Source organism: Carassius auratus, unplaced genomic scaffold, assembly GCF_003368295.1.
Source record: "Carassius auratus strain Wakin unplaced genomic scaffold, ASM336829v1 scaf_tig00214183_4049273_7079891, whole genome shotgun sequence".
NCBI classification, from domain to species: domain Eukaryota; kingdom Metazoa; phylum Chordata; class Actinopteri; order Cypriniformes; family Cyprinidae; genus Carassius; species Carassius auratus.
In genome coordinates, this window is record NW_020527547.1 from 2,084,520 (window position 1) to 2,096,532 (window position 12,013).

At 36.2% G+C, this 12,013-nt stretch overlaps 1 protein-coding gene across 1 annotated transcript; it reads right to left on the reverse strand.

Annotated features, from left to right (window-relative positions):
- Positions 1-717: 717 nt before the first annotated feature.
- LOC113091382 (type-2 angiotensin II receptor-like) lies at positions 718-6,725 on the reverse strand. Its single transcript, XM_026256887.1, has 2 exons — positions 6,345-6,725; positions 718-4,471 (listed from the first exon to the last, which is right to left on the reverse strand). The coding sequence occupies exon 2, from the start codon at positions 4,418-4,420 to the stop codon at positions 3,326-3,328; it is 1,095 nt and encodes a 364-aa protein (XP_026112672.1). The 5' UTR covers positions 4,421-4,471; positions 6,345-6,725; the 3' UTR covers positions 718-3,325.
- Positions 6,726-12,013: the final 5,288 nt, after the last annotated feature.

Genomic DNA, 12,013 nt, shown 5'->3' on the forward strand with positions numbered 1-12,013 from the left:
CCTCATTGGGAATTTTGCTTGGGAAATTGGTAAATTCTGTGTGAATTTAAGTGCCAGGAGTCTGAAAGGATTTGTTCTGTTTACAGATATTTTGATGTCTCTATGAATAATGCACTTACCAGTATTTTCCGGACTTTAAGTCACACTTTTTTCATAGTTTGGCTGATCCTGTGACTTATAGTCAGGTGCGACTTATTTATCAAAATTAATTTCACATGAACCAAGAGAAATGAACTAAGAGACAAGAACCAAGAGAAAACATTAACGTCTACATCCTCGAGAGGGCGCTCTCTCTCACCGCCCTCTCGCGGCTGTAGACGGTAATGTTTTATTTTGGTTCTTGGTTGTAAATAAATGCGACTTATAGTCCAGTGCGACTTGTATATGTTTTTTTCCTCATCATGAAGTATTTTTGGACTGATGTGACTTATACTCAGGTGCGACTTATAGTCCGAAAAATACGGTACATGCATTGTAAAAGTTTGATTTCAGTCAGACTAAAACAATATGTGCTTTAAAACAATGCTTTAGCAATGCTAAATTTGCATAATATGCTTTCATTTTTACACCTGCGTGTACGTAGGTACACAAGTAAGATAATTATATTTACTTTGTCCCTAAACCTTATACTCCTACAAATCTACTGACGTTATTCGATTTAAAGCAAGACAAAATGTGGCCGATATATGAGCCTTTTAAATAGAGCTGTACTCAAAATGTCAGTGTTTGACTATATTAAGTCATATTCAAATTAAAATTTATTTGTATAGCACTTTTCACAATACACATGGCTTCAAAGCAGCTTTACATAAAATGCATGTCTACTTAACAATTTAGAGTGATCTTTTATCTGAAGTTGATATACACATGCAGTATCATCTTTCACAAAATTAGCTAGTACATTCATAAAAGTCATGTCCTCCTCCTAAAACATTCCAGGATCAAAAAGCATAACGTCACACACATATCAACTAAGTCTATAACATAATGGCAGGATGTCCTCCTCACTTCCCAGAACAGTGAAATGATTTTCGTTACTTGTTTTGTTAAAATGTAATTGATCACAGTTAGAGAAAGAACACATATTCCAAACCCACTCAGAAAAAAACTTCAACACATAGATGAGTTAAATACCCAAACCTTAAAAGTTTTATCAGCAAGGATCTCTCATGTATGCAATTATTTTCACAAGGAGCATTTCAGGCTGGTTTTAGACTTAGCTCATATAGTTTCACAATGTCAATGAGGAGGACATTTACAAAATGGCCAGTGCATTTCTCTGCTATAGCGTGTATGCACTTTAAAGCAATAGAGGTTCTTACCTGTGTGTGGAAATCTGTGCAGTTTAGTCTGTGAAAGTGATTTAAAACTTGCCAGACTGCAACCACTACATATAAACACACAGCAGGACACACACCTCTCAAGCATACCTACCACATCCTCCCCCCCAACATCAACAACAAAAGACACACACAAAACAACTAAACATAAGTCACCTTCACACAACTTTGAATTTGTTTCCTTGATATAAAATAATAATGTCTATGTTCATAGTTGTGTGTGTGTGTGTGTGTGTGGTCATTGCTCTCAATATGAGTGTTCAGGAACACTGTGTTCTGTTCTGCTGTTGAAACAATGACTAAGTGAGACAAATGGGGTGTAGCTCCCTCTGATCTCTTTTAAATTTTACAAACTGAACAAAATGCATCTATTTGCACAAACATACAGTGTGCATTGTGTGCTGGCTGGAACGGAATAAAAGTATTCATACATTATTACATTTTACTTTCATTATCAATATATTTTGTTAATGTTTGGAATATTTAAGGACAAAATAAGTGTGTTTTTTATACTCTAGTGCAGTGGTTCTCAACTCCGGTCCTGGAGATCCACTTTTTTGTCTCTCTTATCTCACACACTCATTTAGATCATGGCGCTTCAGATCATGGTTATCTCAGTAAATGTTTTTATGGTCTGAACCTGAAACCTTTGCATCAACGGACCAGATTCTTAACTATTATTCAACAAACAAACCAGCTTCTCTTTCACCTATCAACATTTTTCATCAGTCTAAAAATGTCCTCCCCTTTATGCTTCATCAACTGAAAAGTTCAAAAATATTTATCTTGTCTTTATAGAGAAAATTAATTTCAAATAATGATTAACAGATGAAAACACTGATGTCTGAGAATTTCTCGGTCTGGGGGTTTAGGGAAGAACTTGAATCACTGGAGCAAATGAAAAGCTTGATTTAAATAAAGACAATTACAGGATTTCTGAAATGCAAAAAGGAACGTGAGAAAAAGACATTACAGAGAATGTGTGCAGCAACTCTGTCTACAGGTCACGGCAGATCTTTGGAAACTCAACTAATCAAGTAAAACATGAGAAAATTTGTACTACACTATATTACTTAAACTCTCAGAGAAAGAAGGAATCCTACTAGATGCAAAGCAGGTTCTTCTAGATCCCTGGAAAAACTGAAGAAAAACTTGTTGAAAAAGTATGACTTGAAAGGCATTGATCTACATCTGTTCTCAAGGATCTACTCTTAAGATCTGTAATGAAGGCTTTTGAGACAGCAGGTCTTGAACAAAGCTAAATGAAAATTCAAATAACGGCTGTCATGATAATGTTAATAATAATAATCATGATAATGCCAAGTTTAAGCTGATAGTCTCATCATGATTACAGACAGACACAGACAGAAAGACAGACAGACAGACAGACAATCACAGAAAGAAACAGTAAAATTGTTCACTTGCAAACACCATTTATTGATGATGTTCCATTATAACAGAATTATAATTAAATTTACCGTGATTTATGATTTTAACAACTAATACTCAAAGTTATATTACTGTGACTCTTTAAATGACAGCTTAAAGAGTTTTAGTCTGGCAGATATCAGCTATGTGCAAGACATGTTTAACATTGTCTAATATTTGAGTGTTATTTACAGCTCTGATATTACCAGAAATTCAAACATTAAGACTATACAGCTGTACTTTACCTTTCTTTCTTTTCTTTTCTCGTTATATGTGATTTGTGCAGAAAAATCTGAAAATTCCTCATCCTGGATAAAGTCTTTATAGTATGTGGGCTATATTTCTACATGTTGTTTTTTAACTAAATGTCGGTGCTAAATCACAGCCACTGCATAATTTGAAATAAGACACAGTGAAACAAGCACAATAATAGCAACCAACAACAACATCTGACCTGATCATCTCTCTATGGAAATGCACTTGACTGACATTGACATGGTGTCCTCTGCAGTTATAATAATAGTAAAAAGAAAAGTTTTTAGCTTCACTAGATTCCACTACAGGTTGTTCTGCTGCTCAAGAAACTCCATAGGCACAGTTTCTTTAAGGTCACTCAGTTTCCTGGAGAAGGAAGACAGTCTTGTGCTGATAGAATCTCTTTTCTGCGACAACACATCCCCGTAAAACTGCCACAGTTTCTCTTGGAAGTGATTTCCCACAAAACAGTACAGGAAAGGGTTTATGGCAGAGTTGGAAAAGCCGAGGCAGATGAAGAATGGCAGGAGTTTATGGATCGCTTGGAGCACCCAACAATCCAACTCCACACCCAGCTCTCCCAGAGCTCCGAGGAACGCCAGGACATGGAATGGAAACCAGCAAAAGAAAAACACCAACACCACAGCGACCACCATTCGCAACACATGGAGCAGTCGGGTATAGTCTTGCTCCAGGTAGTTTGGGGTGGCCAGAAGGTGCACGGCGATTCGGCTGTAGCAGGTTGCAATGATGACAAATGGCAGGAAGAATCCGAGGGTGTTCTTAGCAAGAGTTAACCCGGTTTGCCAGTGGGAACTGGGGAAATAAATGACACAAGCCGTAACATTGTTACTGGAAATAATGTGTATGTCACGGAACACAACTGTTGGCAACGTTGTCAAAGCCGCCACGACCCAAATGATGCCGCTAACACATCTGGCCCGATTTATGCTCCTACAGCTCTGAGAGTGCAGTGGGTAGACGATGGCATAATATCGATCAACACTCATACAGGTGATGAAAAATATACTAGCGTAGACGTTTATCGTTACCAGACCTCCACACAGCTTACACATGACCTTCCCGAAAACCCAGTTGTAATCCAGTGAATAGTACACAGCCCAGAACGGCAAAGAGCTCAGAAACAGTAAGTCTGACATGGCTAGATTCATCAGATACGTGTTGGCTACAGTCCTTCGGCCTGAACTGTGAAACAACACACACACCACCAGCATGTTCCCAAGAAAACCCAGTAGGAAAATGAGGCTGTAGATAGCGGGAATCACTTTCTTCTGGTACTGCCAGGTGGAGGTAGATATGTAGTCACATGAGGTCATATTAGGGTGTAACAAAGACACACTGGGTGCAGTCAGGTTATAGCTGGATTCTTTTTCCATGGTGTGATTGTTGATTATGCAGGATGTTTCAGGAACGGGAGTTCTGAAGTTCTGGAATGAAAAAATAAACAAAAAAACAGAAAGAGCTTTATGCAGTGATAGTGCAAGTTCTTATGTGAAGCAGAAATGATGAAACATGCTATTGTAGTCAAAATCATCCCGCTAACTTGATCTCCTCAAATACAAAAATACAAGATTGTGAAACTCATGAAAGTTTTGCCCAAAAGAAAAAAAAAAATAATAATCACAGGCTGAATTTCACAGGTTACCAGAATAAATAAATAAAAAATGACTAAAAAGTGAGAAAAAAAAAAAACCCTTCTCTAGTAAGCTTAAAAAGTGTGTGAAATTATCCATAAAAATGTTCAAACCCTCCATGGACACAATGAATCCTATTTCAATAATTTATCCCACAGTTTCTGTCTGTTACGTGCTATATAACAAAATCCCACTGCATACTGACCATCTACAGTCCACTGGGACTGATGTTGCAGCATCCTCCACTCTACATCTTGTCAGTGTGAGAAAGAGAGACCGTGAGTGTGGGAGAGAAATGTGAGAAAGCGAGTGTGTGCGCGTGTAACCATAGCTCTGGTGAGTTTGGGTCCAGCGCAGATGTGTTTTATAGCTCTCAGTAGGCCGTGCACAATACATCTGGTTACTGTTAACATAGGCGAGGGGCACATGAAGATATTGGATTGGCTGGGAAATCAGTTTTGGGGGGGTGGCGGCATAAAAACTGGATTCAGTCCTGCTCCTCAATAGTATACATAACACAAAGTAGTGGTCACAGCATTCATTTTATATTTTTCCAGTGAGTTCAGCTATGCCTAATTGTACAACAGAACCACACAGGTCCTGAAGCAAATATCACGATTAGACAATCTTCTAGAAACTGGCAACATATTTGGAAGTTTTAAGCCTTTATTTAAAGGATAAGGTAGTTATGTTAAGGCTTAAAATATAAAATGTAAATAAAATATTGGAAATATCTGGGAAACCTTATGTTTAGGCAAACACTTTAGTTTAGGAAACAATTCTTATATTACTAGCATATTGGCTTGGTGTATTAGTACTTATAAAGCACATATTAATGCCTTGTTCTGCATGACCATATTTTAACCCCCCTAATCCTACCCCATACTAAATTAAAGCGAGATCCAGTTTAATACGTTGAATATATTAGGAATCTGCTTATTCTGCCTGCAGTGCTATACTACAGGAACAAGTTTCTCATCATTAAAATCTAACTGTCATGGTAATTCATTCATGGAGATTAACATTGCATACGCTGATCCCTATATAATGTTCACAGCTGTTGAAAATAATACCAGTCATATTTCAAATGTTGTACGTTCTTAATCAGAATGCTATGTCTGTCAAGTTAACACACCACTTCAGTTTAATTAAGTCATTGGAAAAGCTTAGTTATCTAATATAATAAATGAAAAAGTACAGTATTTTTCGGATGCATATAACCACCGAATCTAAACCATTTCCCTCATGTTCAGTTCACATCTCGTATTACATGTCCTATAGCTTTTCAGCAAAGTCCAAAACTACCCAGAGTGATTCTGCTCTCTTGTAAAAATGACATTTAAACTCACAATTCTGTCTAGCGTCAGCTAACTGTCTGGAAGTACATATGTGACTAAATGATATGCAATCTGGCTTCCAAATTTCTAATACGTTGCAGAAATCAAAGTAAGACAATGTAACAAAAACAATGCTTTAGACTGCACTGACATCATATTGTTTTAAGGCTTTATTACTGGAATAATATGCCTCTAATTTTATTTTAGACATGGAGTCTTAAAAAGTTACATTAACTTAAAAAAACTAAAAAAGGCAAACATCTTGAAAAAAAATATTATGTTCAAAATTCCAGAAAAAAATGACCACAACACTCTGCAGCTAAGCATACCTTTCAGTTTCCAGTGCAAATTTAGCAACGTCTTCAGTCTCTCCGAGGTGTCCTTAAACCCCTGGCACACATTTCACGCTGACATCCGAACCAAAGAAAGCTTCCTTAGCCCCCAGCAGACTTTTTCCATTTTGGAAGTGGAGACAATTTTCTGCGTGAGTATATAAGGGAGTAAACAGCCAACCAGATGTAAGATTTGCTCAAATATTTTTACGTCCACATTTGTCCACTGGGAAAAGGAGGGTGGAGATGGAAATTGAGAGACAGAGAAAGAGGTGGGGGGAGGGGGATGAAAGTGTTCTTTTCCTTTTAGTAAATGCCTGCATTCATTTTAAATGCTTCTGACCAGCAACTCTGTGTGAACACCAAAGTGAGAAAGAGAGAGAAAGAGAGAGAAGACGGAAAACGCATCCAGGAGGAAGAACTCCAGCATTACACTAACGCCTAACAACCTGAAAAATTTAAGACAGATGTTCTACAACACGGTTTGTTGTGTAGTGTTTATATGTGCTGCAATAACGTTTCATAATCTTTCACAGTAAATGAACATGCAAATGTCTGTGCATCTCTTCTTTCTAATGTAAATTTCCTGCATTCCTGCTAAATGCAGGAAGTCTCACAAGAGTTCTGGGTTCTGCCTCTATGAATTGTGTCCTCTATCAAACATTTTTGATTTTGAGAGTGTGAAACCAGATAAACTTCTTAAAACACAGGAAATTGAGAAACGTCAGAAGCTCCCCATTCACTCAGCTAGTTACCATGGAGATGACCCAGCGAGAGCCCCCTCAGAGGTCACGGGCAGATGTGCTCTAACAATTTCATAACAAGGCAGATAATGATGTCTCCAATGAGCGGGAAAAGATAACCAAAATCTGACCAATGACGGATAACATTACACAGAAGCGTGTGTTTGTTTACAAATCAGTGCGTGTGATTTTGATCCAAACAACTGAAGGGACAGAACATACTGTTTCTCCTACTGCTTTTGAGTTTCTTAGTGGCTGTCCATGCCAGTGTCTGTAAACTATTTCTTCAATAAAACTTTAATAACAATACAGAAAACAATGCTGCAACAGGCTGTTAGGTGGGGTTGCATGTTTAGAGCTGTTGTTGAAATCGGAGTGTCTGAAGTAACCGCTGGCTCAAATTCAGCCTGTTTTGAAGAAATACTAGAACTAGACACCAGTTGATTCATAAAGGACCCTGGAATGCTGCTGTTGCCAGTAAACTGTAGAACTCCAGCTGAGTTGATTCGTTTGGTCTGGACATACTGAGCCATGATAAAAGCTATAACTAATCATCATTGGGGACTGAAGGGGGACACGATGTATGACTACTTAAAATGACAACTTTTAACAGTAAAAGTACAACTCATGTAACTGACATCACAGAAGAACAGCAGCTGTTTTTTAGAGAAAATTGAATTTTAATCACATACAACATTGAAGCTGTATAAACGGTAAAAGAGCAGTTAAACTCCCCTCATAGCATTCATTACTGTGCACAAAGTAGCTTTAATTGAATTTAATGACTTCACTAATACATGACCTGACATTTATATTGATCACCAAGAGGATGAATATTAAAGCATGTTGAAAATGTCTGTTGTGTTTTTTTTTTTTTTTTTTTGGTGTGTTAATGTGTCCAATTATGAAAGTGAGTGTGATATCTGATCTGCACTTCCTGAAATCCATAATCATCCTCTGTCACAGAAACATTTCCCTTTTTCTCAAAAAACTTTGTTCTGGCAGAATAGAGGAAACCAAGCAAGAAAGAAATAAAAGAAAATGTAGAACAAGAAAAACAATGAAATGAAATAATAATAAATAAATAAAAATCCCCTTGATTTGGTTTAGATTAAGGTCACATGCTGTTAGCAATGATTACTTCAGAACAGAACTGTAAATTGCTTTGTCCTAACTGAAAACATATGCATTTAGCAGACACTTCTATCAAGAGATTTACAGTGCATTACACATTTTACCAGCATGTGTGTTCCCTGGGATTCAAACCCACAACATTTTGCAATGCCATTACAATTCTTTCTGTTTGGCAAATTGTGAGTTTCTTCAGAAACCTATTTAATTTACTCAATGTTTCAAAAGGATTTCATTGAAATGTAGTCATTCTGACAGAAAATGCATTTTGTTTGTATGGTTTGTACAAGCTTTTATCTTGTGGCTAGCTAAATTTCCTTTGCTCATTTATTTTGCTAGACTGTCAATGTCCTCGCTGAGTCTGTTCATTCATAAGGTGGTTTTCAGTTTTACGCTGGTCACAGTGGACAATTACTTCAATGTCCTGTCTTCTAAGAAGTTGAATTTACTTTGTTTAGGTTACTGTTAAGTTTTTAATTTGTGTTTGGTTTGGTTGTGTCTGATTGCTGTTCAATTGCTTATTCGGGTCTCAGGTTTATTCTAATTAGGTTAACAGATGTGACAGAATGAGTTCAGATCTTGCATTATGGGTTTTGTGCCCCTGCCCAGGACTCACGTTTGTGTTTATTTTAAAAACTAAAACTAGCTTTAAAGCATTATGATTTCATGTTAAGGCTTATCGAGTAAACTTACTGTACTGCACATACTGAAATCTGGGCCTCTGAACACAGACCTCCAGACACTGTCTTATTATGAAGATTTTTATTTTTATTTTTGAAGGTCCAAAAATTGGGATCACTCTGGATAGTTATGGAGCACCTGTTCATTTGTCTCTGGGTCATTTTACAAACGTGCTGGCCTGTCCATCTGAAAAATTATCTAAAAAACAAAACTCATCAATTTCACACATTAAATTACATTAATTATGTATTATTCCATAACCATCATGTTATTTCTCATTTTATATAAGATCACACCAAAGAATTTTGTAAAAAAAAAAAGAAAAAAGAAAAAAAAAGAAAGTATCATTAGTTGCCATTATGTTTTCTGTGATGTCACTCTTAAATAATAAGAATGAGAACAGACCAAAAGTTTGGACACACCTTCTCATTCAAAGAGTTTTCTTTATTTTCATGACTATGAAAATTGTAGAGTCACACTGAAGGCATCAAAACTATGAATTAACACATGTGGATTTATATACATAACAAAAAAGTGTGAAACAACTGAAAATATGTCATATTGTAGGTTCTTCAAAGTAGCCACCTTTTGCTTTGATTACTGCTTTGCACACTCTTGGCATTCTCTTGATGAGCTTCGAGAGGTAGTCACCTGAAATGATCTTCAAACAGTCTTGAAGGAGTTCCCCGAGAGATGCTTAGCACTTGTTGGCCCTTTTGCCTTCTGTCTGCGGTCCAGCTCACCCCTAAACCATCTCGATTGGGTTCAGGTCCGGTGACTGTGGAGGCCAGGTCATCTGGCGCAGCACCCCATCTCTCTCCTTCTTGGTCAAATAGCCCTTGATGCCTTCAGTGTGACTCTACAATTTTCATAGTCATGAAAATAAAGAAAACTCTTTGAATGAAAAGGTGTGTCCAAACTTTTGGTCTGTACTGTATATATATATATACTTGCAATAAGACCACTGAATTTTAAAATCTTCAATAAATTATGTTCTAAGTGATTAAAGTAACTGTAAATTATTTATATGCAAGGCATATTTTAAAATACTAAATAAAAAATAAATTAAAAAAAAGCACTACATAGACTTTTTGGCATACATAAAAAATGGACTCTCTCCACATATGGAAATTAAAAGTATTAATTTCTAAATTCATCGAACATACTTTGAATGTGTTTACACTTTGACATAAAAAAAACTAATGAGTGCAGTCTCAGTGCTAAAAATAATATCTAAAGAAATGATTCAAATAATGTTGTGAAATCTCAAATCTCCATTAAATCTCCAAAATAAATGCAGATAACAGAGAGCGCAAGAAGTAAACAGATGGTGAAAGAGAGGGGCTGAGAATATACAGGATATTTACATCAGGAAAAAAACACTTAAAATCCCAAGCTGTGTTTCTTCTCCCGGATGGACAATGAAATGTCTGTGCGTGTGAGAACATTGAGATACCACACTGTGTTTTGTAAGGTCATATAGCATTATGAGATCTGTAAAAGCATCCTGTAAATTCCACCACTGCACAATGTCATGATTCAGCATAACCAGATCATAAAAGTAGCTTGTCCAATGGGTCTACAAAAAAAAAAAAAAAAAAGACATCAAGTCCTGAAAACATTCTGTCCCCTGTCAAATAGCATCAGCGCATCTCCCCAGTGAATGACGGAGTAACAAAAAGAAAGGAAGAGAGAAGGGAGGAAGAGGAAGGGTCACAGAGGAGACAGGATGCTGGTTTGGGGGAGAGTCTGAAGGGATAAATTAGGAACCAGCCTCAATGTACAGAGAGAATGAGTCACAGACCACCATCCCAGGCTCAGAGCTCACCTTATACACACTAATAATAGACTTCAGTATGAGAGAATGGGTTTGGACCCATGTGTTTTGTGCTGTAGGCAAAAAAGAAAAAGAAAAAAGAACTTAAGCAGATTGTTGTGGAGCAAGCAGCCACAGTCTTCATTTATCATTAAACTTGTGCAGTTATTTGACAGAGATGTCATAAATATCCAAATATCACATCACATAAAAATATATATGAAAAAAATTATAATAATAATTTATGATTGCCTTTCTCAGTGTTCATTTTACCTCAGGTTGGAAGATCATCAGTCAGGCTTCAGACGGGAAGAATTTCTGTATAGCTATTGTTTTTAAAATAATTTAATTTAATTTAAATATTTTGTGGAATATCACTGATTTGAAAAATCCAAAGAAGCATTTAACACGTTATAATAGAAGCTATTTTAACTTTATAAATAAGGTGTTGTCAACAACCCCTAGCATAAAACATAGATTTTATTTAAAAAGTTACACTTGTTTAACCACTTTTTAAATGCTAAACAAGTGCTGACCAGGTCTTCCAGTTAATTTATAAGTTTTAATCCCTTACTTAGAAAGATTCTCTGCTCTAATGTTCCATAACGAAAAAAAAAAAAAAAGTTTAATGGTGGATTTAAACGCTATAGTCCAAAACAAGCTTTCTTTTGACCATTCATTTTAAATTTAAATATTGAACTAAATTAATACATGTAGATTTTCTAATACTTAATAATAATAATAAAAGAATAAATAATAGAGAAGACCCCATGAAACTAAATAAAAGAAACTAAACAAAATACTCTACCAACATTAAAACAAGGTAAGATTAATTATTTTCTGGATGAATTTAATCTAATACATTCATATTTTACCGCTCTATGGGGTAAGAATTCTGTTATGTTTTGGTTATTTAGAACAATAACTACAGTGGAAGTCGCTTCCAATACCTGATAACCTCAACTGAATGTCTGACATCACAGGCTGAACATATTAGAACTGCCAGAAACGTTACTATCACTGAACAACAAAGTAATTGGTACAAAGGTGATGACAAGCATAGAAAGAAATGGAACATAAGACGCATGACACAGAGTCAAGAGACATTAAAAAAAGGCTATGTTCTCTGCTCTTCGTGCTCCACGATGATGAATCTGACTCTGTACTGCCTCCTGCAGTCCTGTAACAAACAAAACATCCACAAATCATTCTGTCAAATAGAAAAAGAAAAGCAAGTCTGACGCAAATAACTTTGTCATTTGCCTCAGTATCTAGCCTGCAGTGAGATAATCACA